Source organism: Poecilia reticulata, linkage group LG8 (assembly GCF_000633615.1).
Source record: "Poecilia reticulata strain Guanapo linkage group LG8, Guppy_female_1.0+MT, whole genome shotgun sequence".
Classification (NCBI taxonomy): domain Eukaryota; kingdom Metazoa; phylum Chordata; class Actinopteri; order Cyprinodontiformes; family Poeciliidae; genus Poecilia; species Poecilia reticulata.
In genome coordinates, this window is record NC_024338.1 from 13,404,582 (window position 1) to 13,420,316 (window position 15,735).

Below are 15,735 nucleotides of genomic sequence, written 5' to 3' on the forward strand. Positions count from 1 at the left end.
CATGATMAGTGAAACAATAATAAAGAAAACTTAGTTCAGACAAATGCTTGGAATCATTGCATAATTTATTATTGGTTTAATAGCAAACAGTCTGACAACCAATGTATATCAGGATCATGAAGACTATTAAGACTGCATATGTCAAATCTTTTAAAATACCAGGAATTGCAATTCTTGAATGTAATTTACTCTGGGACAACTGCATGTAATAAAATAATAGATATGAGAGGAAACGCACCTCTCATATCTTCACCCGAGCAGATTAATACTTTGCGTTAGTTCTTCTGGCAAACCAAGTTTAATGACCTTAAAGAAACCTACACGTCATTTATTTAGCTACAGTTATAAATCATGGAATCACACATAGTGTATAATACAACAGAGTATTGCAACATATTTGTTTTAACTATGCAAATGTTTATTTTTCTCCATTTTCAATACAACATCTAAGAAATTCCAACATGCAGTTAGACGTTTTAGAATGTTTAGTAAATTTCACTCTTTGCCATGTTTTTTTTTATCTTAAAAAATCTAGATATTACCTGGCTTATGATAAGACTTTAAAGCTTGGTTTTTTTTTTTATTGGAACTGTGAGAGTTTTTATTTGAGCAAATTCTTCATAATCCTTATCGAAGAGCCTCTGTAGCCACCTCCAAAGTGATTCCAGTGATTCAGGTAATGGAAGAGTTGGTAGAGCTGGTTTCTTTGTGCAAACCCTGGCGTTTGAGGAATCTTATCGTGGTAAGCAGAGTAGAAAGAGTTGTTGAAGCCACCAAACATCCCACTAATAGCCAGCTCAAACTCTGAATGGCCAWAGAAAGAAGCTGGGTCAAAGATAACTGGGCCATCTGCACATTCTGCCACGTTGCCCCCCCATAAGTCTCCATGGAGGAGGGCAGGGACGACCTCCACAYTGGTGAAAAACTCAGGGATCTTCAGCTGTCATGAAGGGATAACTTATGCTTTATATTAGCAGGTATCATAGGGTGTTATAAGGATTTAAGGGAATGTTCTAATAGTCAGTGCACCTGCAGTTTTGCCCACAGCTCTCGGGCCTCCCGATCTCCATGCGATTCCTCCACCATGTTCAGTTGGTACTCCAGCCTCTGCTGGGTGTAAAACTGCACCCAGTCGCTCTGCCACTCATTTTTCTAAAGACATGAAGGAAAACAAAGACTCTGACTCCATTGTTTACCAATACTTTAAGCAGACATGCGTTTTTACCTGTGCTATATATCCACAGCAAGTATTTACATCAAAGCCAAATTTCTCAACAGGATCCACCTCAGTGTGTCCAGCTCCTTTACCTGAAAAGGGAGACATATTAAAAAAACTACGTGTAATTAAAAAAAAAAAAAAAACATGGACATTTGCGGAATTGAAAATGTCCTTRTGAATGCAGTGTTGCCTGGTGTTTGCATGTACTGGAATAAAGTTGAAGTAAATTACCCACTGTTTGCTGCTTTTTATTTAGTTTTTCCAACTGTCTTTTGTTGTGAAGGTGCAGATCCGCCAGCTGCTCTCCCAGCTGTTTAGAGTACCTGCTCAGTGGATTTGACACAGATTACTTTTAGGAACATAAAGTTACTCCCCACGGACAGTAATCTATTTTACTGTCCAATTGTAGGATAGAACAACATAAAGTAGTGCATAATTAAGTCTAAAGAAAAGTAAAGACAAGAGCATGAGGCACAAATAGCAAAGTAACGGTAGCTCTACAAAGCATTGACCCAGATGGCTCAATACAAATTCACAACACATTTCTGTTTGTAAAAAAAAAAGGGAAAAATAATTTAAAAAAATTTCACACCACAATCATACATTATATTAATCTATGAAAAACATAAATACCAAAAATAACATTGAAGTTTAAAGTTGTAACCTGACTAAATGTTTTAATGCCTCCTTCTACTACAAAGCACTGCAAATAGAAGTAAGGAGCTCTCACTTGTTAAGACTTCTCATGTCCAGATGCTCCATCACAAATACGCAGCCCTTTGTGTCAAGCTCAATCACCTTCAGTGGTTTCGGAACTTTGACWGTTTCTGTCTTTAAAATTGTTTCCAGGCTCGACATCTCTCCATCAAACATCAACTTGGCCTGTAAAAAGAAGAAGAAAAAAAAAGCAAACGTAGTCGCTGATCAGTGTCATTCGACAAGTTTGATGTATTTTACAGGTTCGAGGTGTGCATTATTATCATTCGAAAAGTAACTGCACAGCACAGTACAAATGCATTCAGAWTTGGAACACTTTTTTTTYCCACTAGCCTGAATTTAGCACAGATTGCAAACTAGAGATTAAAACCCAAATTAAACAACAATTTGTTAATCAGAATGATTAAAAACAAAAACTAAATACCCCGCTTTTGTGATTGATCTTCACAAACACTCTGCCGTGATCAGTGTCGTAACTATGGCCCTCACTGATGCATCCCCCGCCTGCGTGTCCAGTTGACTTCAGCATATTTGTCCCCAGCTCTTTCTTTAATTTAGCTTCCATGATGTTCTTCTACAGCTTGTCCTTGTAAAATCACAAAACTGCAACAAAAAAAATGCCAATGCAGCAGGTCAGGAGACCAGAGTCCGTCTCTCTGACAGCTTCCGTCGTCTAAATCAACGGGCACTCTTTAGAGCATGAGAGAATCGTGGAGAGAATTGTTTTGTTTCCGTATTATTTTTTTTACGGATTATGTTAGGACCAATCAGAGGGCGCCATGAGATGATTGATTTCTATTTCGACCTATTACGGTTAAGTACTATAATCACGTGAGCGTCACTATGGTTGCCGAATGAGGCGACTATGAAAACATGATATYACGGTCTTGACTTACTACCTCCATGCAGAAAAACGCAAAATGACCAGCGAAGAAGTGTGTTTACTTCTTGGGGCAACTGGTGTTGGAAAGACTTTGTTACTTAAACGCCTACAAAATATCCTTTATGTTTGTGTGAATGTTTAAGCTGAAGCGGGATTTACAACAGGCTAATAGCGAATGTGGCTATTGCATTTAGCCTGCTGCAAAATGGGTTTTAAACGTCTGTTGACAGACAGAACTTGTTAAGTTATTGAGTATGTTTTATAGCTTGAGAAATAACTCTGAATATACCACCTGGACATTTCTAACATTATAGAATCTTTGTCTTTACAGGTAAATTTAAGCCAGAGCAGTTGCTCCTTTTTGGTTATGTTTCCTTACAGGTTTATGAACTGATCAGTTTACATGGTTCGTGCGAAATGGGTTCGCCTCCATCGACTCTTCCCACAGTAAGCGTATTGTTTTATATTATATATGAACATGCCCTGCTGCATTCTTAACGGGCTCAAATAATAATCGAATTTATAGCAGCTGATAATGGGACCCCATACTAACAGGTTACAATAAGTATATTTATATCTCTTCTAGTGTTTCTGCAAAACACTGATGGTATTTGGCCAGTAAAAAAGATATTGTTTATGTTTGGAGAAGGGATGAAAAGGCTTAAAACTCCAAAGAACACTCCATCTACAGTGAATGAGGGTTTTAATGTGTGTAGAACTTGGAAGGTTCTTGTCAAGGTGGAAGAAAAATGTGTGAATGAAAGACAACCAAAAACTGTCAGCAGTATGTCTTACGGGAAAATGTTCCTAMGCATCCAAAATAAACCTAGTATGTTTTTAAAAAGCTGTGTTTAGAATTATTTTAATTGCACTGAGTGAGTAATTTCAAAACAATGACATGTTCATGGGAGGGGATAATAATTTTGTCTGCAATTTTGTATCCAAATATTCAATTTTAAATGATATGCAGAAAGAAATAAGAAATGACAGCTGTAAGGTTCTGTGATCCGTTTCTGTTTTGGTTGCCATACATAAACTCTTGGGTCAGCTCTGACTGCACATTATCACTACAATGTCAACACACTATTTGTTCTTCTGCAGGTAGGAACCAACCTAACAGAYCTGACCTTGAAAAAGAAGAAGGTGACAGTGAGGGAAATTGGAGGCTGCATGGGGCCTATATGGCCCAGTTACTTCCAGGACTGCTTCTCTGTTATTGTATGGGCCTTGTATACATGTTGCATTATTTACTATGCTGACGATGTAAGAAAAAATGACTGATGTAAGAAAAAATGACTGTTTTCTTAGTTAGAATCTTTATTTCTTTTTTCATATAGTTCATGGTGGATTCAGCCAACACTGTCCAGATATCCTCCTCCTGTATCCAGTTGCTGTCTGTGCTCTCTGCTGAGCCKCTGCGCAGTGCCTCTGTGCTTATTCTCTTCAACAAGAGGTATAACATCCACATCAGTCCAGATGTGCAAGTTGTCACATGAAGTCWGTTCAAGATCCAATTTCCCAGCCTTGTGTCTTGGGGTAGAGTTATGTTGTATTTGCTGATGTTTCGTTCCAATCTTTTCCAGGGACATGCCTTGCATCATGAGCCTCACAGAGATAAAGTCACTGTTCAGAATGGATGACATCATCGCATCGGCTCCTCAGCCTATCACAACGCTGGAGGCCAGTGCCCGCTCTGGACAGGGTTTGCAAGAGGTGCTGGGCTGGCTGGAGTCTGTCACAGTCAAGTGACGTGTGTTTGAGATTTTACTGAGATGTTCCTCTGAGAGCTCGGAGAAACCTTCTAGAGACTTTACATCAAGATTCTCAGTCTACAGCAACAACCCTGATTTCAGGTGATTTGATGCCACATTTAATGCTGGTCAAAGAAAAGGATAACGGGCTGCGAACCTTGTAAGATGTGAAATTCAAGAGGGAAATGTGTCCTATTATTTGCTGGAAAAAGGACATGATTCTATGAAATAATCATTGTGATGTTGGCTCAGTATCATCATTTAGGTTACATCTACCAATTTTCTTTTATACAAGTCGCTCCAACTAGTTCATTCTTGCCTGATGAGAGGTAATCTAAGCTAAAACTAAATTTAATGGATCCAAATATGGATGTGAGTTTGACTTAAACTCTCTTAAGTTTTAACGGTTTATGAATGAGGGAGAACAAGGAGTGTGACTTATCAATAAAAGTACTATACGCAAAGACAGTTTACTACTGGTTCTAGCGGTTCCAATTACAAATGATTAAAAGCTTATTGTGCAATTACAGATTGCATAAAATTAATGTTATCACATTTTGCATATAATTAGAATATTGTTATAAAACATCCCGACTAACGAGCGAGGAAACCATTATGCAGAGAAAGACACAAAAAGAAGTACAAATGTTTGCAGAAACAGTCAGAAGTAGGTCGCAGTCGCTCTGAGATGATGTGCTGTGTAGAGGAAAGCAAAGTACAACTCTTCATGTTTATTTATAGGCCAGAAAATGAAGGCCACTATAAAAAAAATACAGAGCTAGATAAAGGTACGCCTATGGATGAAATGGATAATTTGTTAGGTGTTGATAAAAGTGCAGAGGGAAGATTCGTCACTAAAATTAGTTTCTGGCATAAATCTAAGTTCTTTCAGCAGAACAATGACTTGAATCGCACATAAAGCACAAAAAGAATGGATTACTGAGGGGGGAAAAGTGGACCGTTTAAAAACCTGGCCGTGGATTAGTCGTCTGTTAAATCTATCTTGGAGCTAGCACAAAACCAAAATAATATAACAAATAAAACAAACTGCTCATGGTCAGGACTTGGTCAGTGAATCTTTTCCYTCCATTAAGTTTTCCTACTTTTTTCAGAAATGACCATTTGTTATGTTCACTCACGGTGGAGTGCCACCGTCTGCTGCACAGATGCTGAATCAGCTATCCAGTCAATATATATTACATTCCTGTATTTAAAGTTATTTTTCTATAGGTTTTCTTTAGCTGTAAGTAAACAGTGGAAATGACTAATGAGTATAACGAATCTATACAAGCTTCTTTTATATTCGAATTTATAGCATTTTTTTTTTCAATGATATTAAAATTTAGTAAGATGCAGCCATTTATGTGGCAACTTGTTTATATACCATTGTCAGTATTGGGGTACAGCATAAATGTAAATGTATTTTTTGACAATATCTATACTTTTTTTCTTCATTGGTCTCTCGATTTAATTAAACTGATGCTACCAATTCTGTACATTTGTATTTATTTTTTCTAATATTGAGARATTTACATGAGATTTAGATGTTCCTTTAAGTTTTATCGGGATTTCACCCACTTGCATGTAAAAGCAAAACAAAGACTCAAACTGGTTTTTTGTTTTGTTTTTTTACTTAGGGTGATTATTTTCTGTTTAAATGTACTTCTGATAACAGAGGAGATGAGGAAAAATAAAGAGTAAATCATTCTGAATGAAAATAAATGGTTGCAGATTTGCTGCTGTATTTCATTAGTTGGTGTTTTAACAAGCAAATGATTTTACATTCCTGATGCCATCTTGCATATTGGAAATTCAAAACACAATAGGTAGTTTAATCCCACAATTATTTTCAAATTATATATATATTTATTTATATACATTTAATAAACCGATCAGTTCTGGTCCAGAGAAGGTTCATYGGGTAAATGAGTTGATGCGGGWGCGTTTCAGGCACTGGGCAGCAGGTGTTGCCTGTTGCAAGAGATCTGAGGCTCAGCGCAAACCACAAAGCTYGTGGACAACAAAGTAATATCAAAGTGTGCTTCTGTTTTGTTTGAAATTGTTACCCATTAAAAACAGTACAACAGCTTTCATTGGTTGTGGTGGAGGAGCAGAACTAGCTTGCAACAATATAAGCATTACTGTTGTATACAACGATATAAAAACCATTAATAATACGCTTTTCAGACAAATCTTTAGGGCTGCGGTTTGGTTTGCAAAACKAGCRTTATTCCAAGAGCATTCCTCCTTTTTCCTAGCCCAGTTTGGAGGGTYSTTATAAGAATGGGTTTATGTTGATTTGTGAAGCTTGTGATTCCTCATTGCTGGCCGAGGAGAAGGGCAACAAAGGCTCAGGGAGCTTCACTGGCAGCTCCAGACCAGGCGGAGTGGGGTGGGTGAGYGACGAAGGTATGGCGGCACCCTGGTGGCTTGTGGGCAGGGGCAGTGAGGCACTGTATGGCAGAGAGGTGCTCTGGRGAACCGGAGAGGTGAAGCTAGAGGTCATTTCATTCAGGCTGACCTTTGGCTGCTCGGCTTGGAATGGATTGGCAGCTGAAGGAGCACCAAGACCTGAGCCAAAACAAAAAGAAGTCATTAGTTTACTAATTCTTTTGGTCTGGTTGAATGCCAAACKGCAAGTAAAAATGTACAGGGTGTGTACTACTATCTGCTTTCAGCTGTAGCTGTGCAAACATTTGTAGTGCCAAAATACCTGCTAAAAATGGGTTTGTGGTCTTAGCAGWAGGATTTGTTGGAATGAGCACATCAAGGTCTACCAAGGAAGCAGCCGACGGACCGAGGAATGACTCCGGTGTCCTGCATGTACGAGGCTTAGTGTTGGCAAGGCTGTCTCTAAGACCAGACATGTTGAAGAGGTCAGAACTGTCCTCATCTTGACCGTTAATACTAGCACGGCCGCCATCCATTGCTTCGTCAAACAGATCCCCATCTAGCAGGAGAGATAAGCGGCAACGTAAGAATGTGGGACACACAAAACCCGGTACAGACTGAGTGAAAGACAAACTTTACCTGAAGGGCTTCCACTTCGAAATGGGGGTTGCATGAATGCTCCTTTAGCGGCTGTTTTGTCAGACGGAGCTAAGAACGGATCAACTCCAGAGGACGCTGCGGATAAGCCACAACTTGTGACGTTTTTACTTAACTTTTTTTGAGATGTACGAGTGTGTYTGAMRACCCACACTTACCAGAAGTCCAATCTTGGGCTTTGGGGTTGGAGATGTTGTCTTGGAGCGCATCCCAGGGGTACGCTGGAGGTTCCCACGGTGGTGGGGGGCTTTGGGAAGGTGGCGCCATCCAGGGGGAATCAGCTCTTGGAGTCTTGTCTTYTTTTGAGGAAACGGCAGTAAAACATGTTTTCRTCAGCAAAATGGAGGGAAAAAATTACCATCAACAAASAGTCTGACTACACAATGCACCTACAAAGGTATATCTGTGTAAGAAAAACACTGATTGYGCAAGAATATTTTGACACAATTGCAAAAATATTCATACCCTTCAAACCTTTCTCACTTTGTTATGTTTACAAACATAAATAGATATGTGGATTTTTTATTTTCTTTTTATAAATCAACACAAAGTGGAACATAGTTCTATTGTACAGTTTTGGCCTAGTTACTGCTCTGAGTAGGTTGTTCTTCATCAAATAGCCTTTTTTTGAGTTTGTATCCAGTTAACAATTAATCGATTACTACATTACTTGACAACTATTCYCTTCCATCAGTACTTCCTATAGCCACTTCTGATTTCAATCACAGCTGCAACTCCTTAAGGTGTGTCTCTGCAGTCTAATAACATCTAATAAGTCAATGTTTTGGCCRTTCTTTGATGCAGAATAGATTGTTAAATGTACTCAAGGCTCACCTAGAGAGTCCCAGGGGTCTGTGGCCYTGGCCCCAGCTGCTGCCTGGTGTGACGTGTTATCCCAGCGGATGTCACTAGGCGGTGCATCTTTAGGTGCCGCAAAAATATCAACCAGGTCCATGAAGGCCGTCTGAAGACACAAATAAGAAAAATAAACATGTGATAAACCTATTATTTCTATTGTTTTAGAACACTTTTTGTAGGTTATTTTACATGTTTGTAMATTTTTAATCAATGGCATAATACAACTTTAGGTTTTAGTCTAATAAATAACTTTCTTTTAGTAAAGAGTCTGTATGCATCTAAAATTATCACCCTCTACTTTCTATAAGGCAACAAAATGTCAAAACTATTCATACCCCGCCTTTTCCCTCCATTTCACGTTTGCTCTCCTCCAAGGCTTTCTGGAGATCAGAATCATCTCCTCGGCGAGTGCGCTGCTCCTAAAAACAGACACATGGATGCCTTTCAGCAGGACGGCTTTGGGCAAAATGCACATATTGTCACATTATCCTATATTTATGACTCTGCGCGGTCCCGGGGGCGGCCGGTGCACACAGTTGGCACAAAGTGGAGCGCTCTCTGGTTAAATAGTGCAGAGAGTGCRGCGCATCACTGTCACAATGCAGATCCATTGTGTTGCAGTGTGTTAGCATAGACACATAAAAGCCGAATAAAAATAGACAAATGATCTGTTGAAATGCAGCCGAAAACATATCATTTGAWAACCTAAAGGGTTAAACAGGAAGTTAAAAGTTGACCAAAAGTTAAACAGYGATGACTACCTGCTGGTGTTCCTCCTTGCTCAGGCTCAAGGCTAACTGGAGCTGGGCATCCTCGTCCATTTCCACAGCGGGAGGAGGGGCACGCTTCACTGGCTGTTGGAGGAAGTAAGCATGATTTAAATTACGATCGGAGCAAAAACAAAGCTTGGACATCCTCTTTATTGACTGCATGCAATTTTACTGAGTAAACATTCAAATAAAGGTGAAGGGTTCAATCCTTTCAGCACCAGGCCAGAGTATCTGATGCRTTGACCTCAACCAAGTGGAATTACAAAGCAGAAATCTAGTGGTTAGTTTGTAAAGAAGGATGAGGTTAGAGRTGGTTATTCTTTGGAGAAAAGATGACCTTGTCCAGTTTAAAAAGTGACGAAACGATGGATATTATGARTCGGGTGGTTAATCTTTGGAGAAAGATGACCTCGTCTAGTTTAAAAAGTGACGGAATGATGGATATTATGAGTCAGATCTATAGGGGAAGAGAAGTGGGGGAGAGTGCATGGAGCTGGTTGTTGCAGAGCAACAGGTGAAGTGCTGCAAGACAAAGGCAGGCTCATCCCTGGTCCAGGTTTACTTTTACCTTCTGCGCTTCCTCTTTGCTGAGTTTCATTGCGATCTGGAGCTGAGTCTGCTCATCAATTCCCACTGTGGGAGGTGGCTAGAGTCGAGTAGGAATGATTAGGAGGAAGACTGATCAAAAGGAGACATTCCAAGCATTTTATCACTGAGTTCATGGGRAAATCATTTAAACAATGCAATAAGTTTTGTTTTTTTTGTTTTTGTTTTTAAAACACAAAAAGGAAATATGCGTTAATAAATTTCTCATTATTATAGAGCTCACCTTGTTTGACTTGGCCTAAACCTTTTTAGCATAAACTAGCATATAAACGTCTCAAACGCTGCCCTTGCTATGCAGACTAATGCGGAATGTGGGTCCTCAGGAGTGGATCGATGCACATTTCCTGTTTGGCTCCTCGCTCGCTCACTCTCAGATTACTCATTCTTCGGCATCACTCACACTGATTGGTCAAAGTCCCATCACTGATAAGCGTACAATTGCGTCATTTTCATCTCTAGGAAATGGTGGCGCGGACGACAGGCGGGAGAAGTGAGGGAGCAGGAGCTGTTTAATGTTTTACGAGGGTGAAGCAATTTTAGAAGGCAGCTAGTGCAGCTAAGAAATCTCTCTCTGTCCGACATGTGTGCTGGAAAGGCAGGAGTTTTGTATTCTGCTTGTGTATGCGCGCGCGGGTGTGTGTGTGTTATGTCCGTTAGAGGTACCTTTTCACTTTCTTCTCGGCTCATAGCCAGAGCCAGCTGCAGCTGCAGCTCCTCTTCTCCAGTAGACGCTGGAATGGCTTGTTCGAGGTCTGGGTCAAATCGAGATGAAGGGGAGGCTGCAAGGGAGGCTAGAAGGACAGACAGAGCAGAGTCGAGTTTTATCAAAGATTTGGGAACACGTGTTTGGGAGGCAGAAAGATTTACCGACGAAAAAAAAAAAAGGGAAACAAAACCACACAGGGTGATTTTTAAGGTCAGGAAAGAGCCAGAACTGTTGTTGCATGTTAATTTTCCGTTGGCTCTTGTTTAGGGCCTTAGCTGGCATGGCTCGCCACAGYCTGCCCAGTTCTGCCTGGGCYGAAAACAATGGCGCTGCTGTGTGGAGAGTGAGGTTGCTGGTTGGGGGGAGAGAAATGGATGCATCGGATTTGGAKTCGGGCCCACCTTGTTACCCCGAAACCTCTGAGAGGGTCTCAGRACGCATGTGTAGATTTGGGRAACTCACTGAGGAAAGTTTGGCACTGTACCAGCCCGGGTGCCAGGCTGTAGGTCACTGGGCTAAAATAAGGACGTAGGCCGAATGCTGGCAAACTGAGATCTCKGAAGCCAATCATTGCCAGATTACTGCTGCTCAATCTGATCTGAATTACTTGCTGAAAATGAATATCCGCTATCATCCTAACCCTTACATCATCCGTCAGCATTTTGACCGCTGGAGATCGGCACCAGCTCCCCCTCCACCCTCCTAGGATTACCCAGATGTAGAAAACAATTGTGAATGGATTTCTATCTGGGGAGGGGGAAAAAAAATCAATGCTAACTGGTATTGACAGGATGAAACAAACCAATCCTGTAGCATCAAAACCCAAAGCTTAAAGCCCAGATAAGTACAGGCGAGGAATATCGAAGACTCCCTGGACAAAAGGAAAATTGATTAGTAAACATTGAGATACAATCTGAGGACACATCTTTGTTCATTTCATCAAACAAGCTGAGGAAATCACCAGAGGAAAGTGGTGTTTTATGAAAACAAAGATCTGCTGCAACAACCTTTATAAAAACCATATAGACAACATGAGCTCTAAAGTATAATTATATACCACAGAAAAACATGTTTACAAGGGGGTTGTGGTTTTCACATCATGTGGTTTGAGTTGTTTGCAGTCGCTGATAAATCAGTGACATCAAAGCTTTCTGCAGATCAAGCAAAGGGAAACTGTTCAGTACAAGGAAAAAATCTGAAGTAAAAAGTGTTTGTAGTGAGATTTTGTTTGTCTATAAAACCAAACGGCAATTAAATCAACATTGAGAGGTCACTTGGCTTAGATATTGATTACTGTCACTAAAAACACACTGAAATAGTCGATTATGTTTGATGTTGATTCATCATTGTTTTTACAGCCAAATCTGACTCTGATTCAGTGTTTATCCCACTGTTCCCCGTCTACTCTGATATCGCTAAATAAAATCCAGTGCAATAAGCTGCCTTAATTAGAAGTCACCTAAATAGAGAATCTATCCGGCGGGCAACTACTAATTATGAACTTCACCAAATCTGCCCTTTATGGAGGAGTGGCAAGGAAAAAAAAAAAATCAAAAATCAAAGTCCAGTTTGCAGTGGACACAGCAAAAATGTGGAAGGTGTTCTAGTTGGATGAGATGAAAACTGAACTTTCTGACCTACATACAGCTAACTCTGCAACTCTCCCCTACGCATACCAGGAGAAACAAGGTGATGGAGATCCTTCTTCAGCAGGGAAAGAAGCATTTTATCAGACTCGACTGGAAGGAGGGTGGCGCTAAATGCAAGTCAAATCCTGGGAAAAAAAACCCTGTTMGCGGCTGCAGGGAGACTTGAGACTGGGGCAAAGGTCACCTTCYAGCAGGGTAATAATTCTTAACTTAGAGCCAGAGCTACAGTATGATACTTCAGAGCATAGCCTTACTGTCTCTTAAAAGTTCAGGGACAGATACAGTTATGAATCTGTGGTAAGAATTAATATTCGCATATGCTCTCCATTCAATAGTTATAATTAAGCAATTCAGGTTCTTGATGAGCAAAGCTGGTAGAGACACAAACCAAAGTGTCTCTACCTAAAGTGTCGAGTCAGGGTGACTTTTTCATTTTTTTAACATTTTATTTAAAAAAAAAAAAAAAAAAGCTTAATATTCACCCCACTTTACATATTGACAGAAATTAAAAGTTTGCGTTCAGTGAGAATGAACACTTTCGCTAGGCACTGTACGCCACCAACTAGGATTACGGCAGTACTGTCATCACAGTTGAGGTTTCATATCTGACGGACACCAGCTGGGCCCCTTTCTTTTGTAAATCCAGTTTAGCTGACATGACGGTTAAGGAGAATGAAAGGAATGCAGACGTCCAGCTGTGATGGGCGAGTCTGACTGACATTTTACCACAGCAAGAAGACCAAGTGCTTCATCAACAYGTCCTGAGAAGATRGTATCAGAGTGGAATCAATCGGATGTCGGTAAAGATTCACAAGTAAGAAGTCGGCAGAAATCCATACGTAGTGTTAAAAATAAACAGCCCAATCACAGTATCTATCTGATGATGTTATGACTCGTCATGTGTGCATTCCTTAACAATGACGGGTCGCATGCCGTTCAGGTGTCATTCGGGACAGTTTTTACCAACTGATAAGACATCTTGAGGTAAATATTCACGTGCTTTGTAAAAATCGGGGCAACTCACAGTTATACGATGGTGATCTGCATCTGTTTAAGTCGTCCCCGCCGTGGCGTCCAGCGCTGCCTCTCCCCACCCGTGACTTAGTCTTCTGTGCCTGGCTCCTCTCGCTCTTCAGCTTCCCGTCATCCTTCAACAAAGCCACCAGTTGCTTGGCCTTCTCTCGGACGTGRATGCCCTGGTCATGTCCGTCTCGGTCTATGTACTGGAAGTCTTTAAGCGTCTGAATGGTGTAWATGTTGTCCCGGCACGATTTGACCACACGCTCAGAGCCCGCTTTGACCAGGTAGTCTAGTAGCGTGAGCGCTTTGTAAACGTGGCGCCAGTTTTTGCCGTGATCGTTCAGCCTCTTCAGAATCATTCCCATGACTTCGGTGAAGGCCACCACGTTGTAGGTCAAGTCTGCAATTTCACCCATGAGGGTGGAAGAGGGTCCCCATGGGTCGTTGGAGGTGGCCTCTCGGACCTTGATCTCGGCCTCCGTGTAGTTGTTGACCATGTTTTTCATCTGCCGGCGAAGCGATGAACTCTGCATGATGGCTGCAGTGTCTCACGTGTGGCAAAGGGGAGAACAAACAGCAGGACAAGCCCACTGCCTTGGGCGAGGTGAATGCTCAGTTCAGCAGACAACTGCAGGAATGTCGACACAACCTGGCAACTTTAGTGGCGTCCACAACTGTGGTCCTGCAGGGGGGAAAAAAAAAAAACACAGCGATAATTTGATCCTTTACATTGATACCATGCTAATCACACAATTGTTACTCATTTTTGTCATTATCAGCTAAAAGCAGCTAAAGTGTCACTTTTAAATCGCGATTGAAAGAGTTCAGTGTTTCCTACAACGTTAACCACACACTCTCCTTTCCATTTMAACTCCAATAATAACCTCCTTGCAGAGACAACCACATAATGTGCTGATTTAATAACCTGTGTTTTACCTCTGAGTGTTATCAGAAAGGAGAGAAACTGACCTTCCCTGTTGTTCTGGGTTGATTACATCAGAGAGCAGCAGATATGTTTCCAGCTTCTGAAGTTTCAAAGACTTTGTTAAAAGTTTTTGAAAACCTCAAAGGAGCAGAATTAGTCACTTTCTCTTTAACGGTGACTATTTTGTGTAAATTTATCAGCTTTTATAAACAGATGGAACGAACAGCTTGTTCTGGTAGAGTCATTTTGGTGAAATCTTCCATGACATTGAAGGTACAATAARACAGTGAGTAAGATTATATTGTAGAAAGAGTGAAACRGTGGCTTCATGTTGAATCCTAAAACGCAAGTCACCAWACTGCGACAGACAACATGCCTTAAATCCGGCTCAAAACGAGTCTGTCCTGTGGAGATGCTGCKCCTCAAAGCAAATAAGGTTGACAAATTGTGTTTAAATATATCTAGTAAAAACATGCAGTCTTCGTAGTAAAATTAARCAGCTAAAGAGGCAGGTAAACTCTCCTTCAGGCCTAATTTTACATCTAATCTGAGTGCTTCTGTATAAATTAAAAGTATTTGTGACAGAGCTGGCAACTTGATTCAGACCTTCACATTTTAAAACAAGAGTGAAACCAATGGCTCTATGAGAAATAAACAGTTTTTTGAAAAAGTTTCCTCCAAAACCATGAAGTACTCAGAATTCTCGCTTGAAGCCATGGGTTTTCTCGCTCAGTAGCCAAATGAAATCACTCCCAAATCAGACCAATGAGCTCTCGGAGCGAACGTGAAGAGACATTTAAACCGGGCAGTAAATCTTGACTTATTTGTCCTTTCTGTCCTAAACCAGGACGGCTGATTGGTGCCATTGTTGCGTCAAGTGGGACGATCACGTAGGTGAAAGTATGTGACGGTGACTCAGCTATGTTTCCGAGTTTAAAAGTTAAAACATCGACGGAGCCTTAGCAAACAAAATCACCCGTGAAGACTTGGCTAATTCCTCCCATCTCCCCCTTCTTACCTTCATGTCATATCGCGTCAGCAGGGTCCCAACTTAGGGAGGATTTAGGTGGAAAGAGAGAGGTCCCCGCCTCTCGACATATCCCGTAGCTGCCTCTCGGATAGGGAACAACTAGTATGGGTGTTTAAAAGCGCAGAGGAAAATCCCGYACACTCGGAAATAATCTCAAACTGAGCGCGACGGTTTGTTTTCAAACTAAACTTGCGCGTGCATTTCTCAAATCCAGGCTTTTGGGGGGCTACAGAAGAGACACACACTCACACACACATACACACACACGCAAAGTGAAAAAAAAATGGATGGAGACCAGGGTAGGGAGGGGACGAGAAAGAGAGAGAGGGAGGGGAGGGAGGGAGGAGTGCTCGGTGCATGCAGAGTCAGTCTTAACCCTTTAGTGACCGGCAGGAGAAGTATCTGGTCTGAATGGAGCAGGTGTTCATGCTGAGGAATCCCAAACAAGGCTAAACTGGTTGAAAACTAAAAAGTTTTGGCCAGATGGAACCCCCTAGCTCAGCTGAATTAGATCCAAATACATTCATTGACATATGAAGTGTAAAAAAAAAAA

At 41.0% G+C, this 15,735-nt stretch overlaps 3 protein-coding genes across 5 annotated transcripts; 1 reads left to right on the forward strand and 2 right to left on the reverse strand.

The window, feature by feature from the left end:
• Positions 1–46: 46 nt before the first annotated feature.
• Positions 47–2,674, reverse strand: fn3krp (fructosamine 3 kinase related protein). Its single transcript, XM_008416125.1, has 6 exons — positions 2,361–2,674; positions 1,950–2,101; positions 1,451–1,542; positions 1,226–1,308; positions 1,030–1,152; positions 47–940 (listed from the first exon to the last, which is right to left on the reverse strand). Exons 1-6 carry the CDS (start codon positions 2,499–2,501, stop codon positions 602–604), a joined length of 930 nt encoding a protein of 309 aa, XP_008414347.1. The 5' UTR covers positions 2,502–2,674; the 3' UTR covers positions 47–601.
• Positions 2,675–2,773: 99 nt separating this feature from the next.
• Positions 2,774–6,059, forward strand: arl16 (ADP-ribosylation factor-like 16). Its single transcript, XM_008416118.2, has 5 exons — positions 2,774–2,932; positions 3,211–3,266; positions 3,921–4,037; positions 4,157–4,272; positions 4,403–6,059. The coding sequence occupies exons 1-5, from the start codon at positions 2,857–2,859 to the stop codon at positions 4,566–4,568; spliced, it is 531 nt and encodes a 176-aa protein (XP_008414340.1). The 5' UTR covers positions 2,774–2,856; the 3' UTR covers positions 4,569–6,059.
• A 223-nt stretch (positions 6,060–6,282) lies between these two features.
• On the reverse strand, positions 6,283–15,490 carry epn3a (epsin 3a). Of its 3 annotated transcripts, none has more exons than XM_008416121.2 (11): positions 15,171–15,490; positions 13,232–13,909; positions 10,516–10,643; positions 9,815–9,892; positions 9,238–9,330; positions 8,812–8,895; positions 8,453–8,582; positions 7,777–7,917; positions 7,601–7,696; positions 7,284–7,520; positions 6,283–7,141 (listed from the first exon to the last, which is right to left on the reverse strand). In XM_008416121.2, the coding sequence occupies exons 2-11, from the start codon at positions 13,758–13,760 to the stop codon at positions 6,846–6,848; spliced, it is 1,812 nt and encodes a 603-aa protein (XP_008414343.1). In that variant the 5' UTR covers positions 13,761–13,909; positions 15,171–15,490; the 3' UTR covers positions 6,283–6,845. The 3 variants fall into 3 exon arrangements, with proteins under 3 accessions (XP_008414343.1, XP_008414344.1, XP_008414345.1); XM_008416122.2 differs by having other exon boundaries at positions 7,777–7,914; positions 15,171–15,489; XM_008416123.2 differs by lacking the exon at positions 9,815–9,892.
• Between the last annotated feature and the right edge of the window lie 245 nt (positions 15,491–15,735).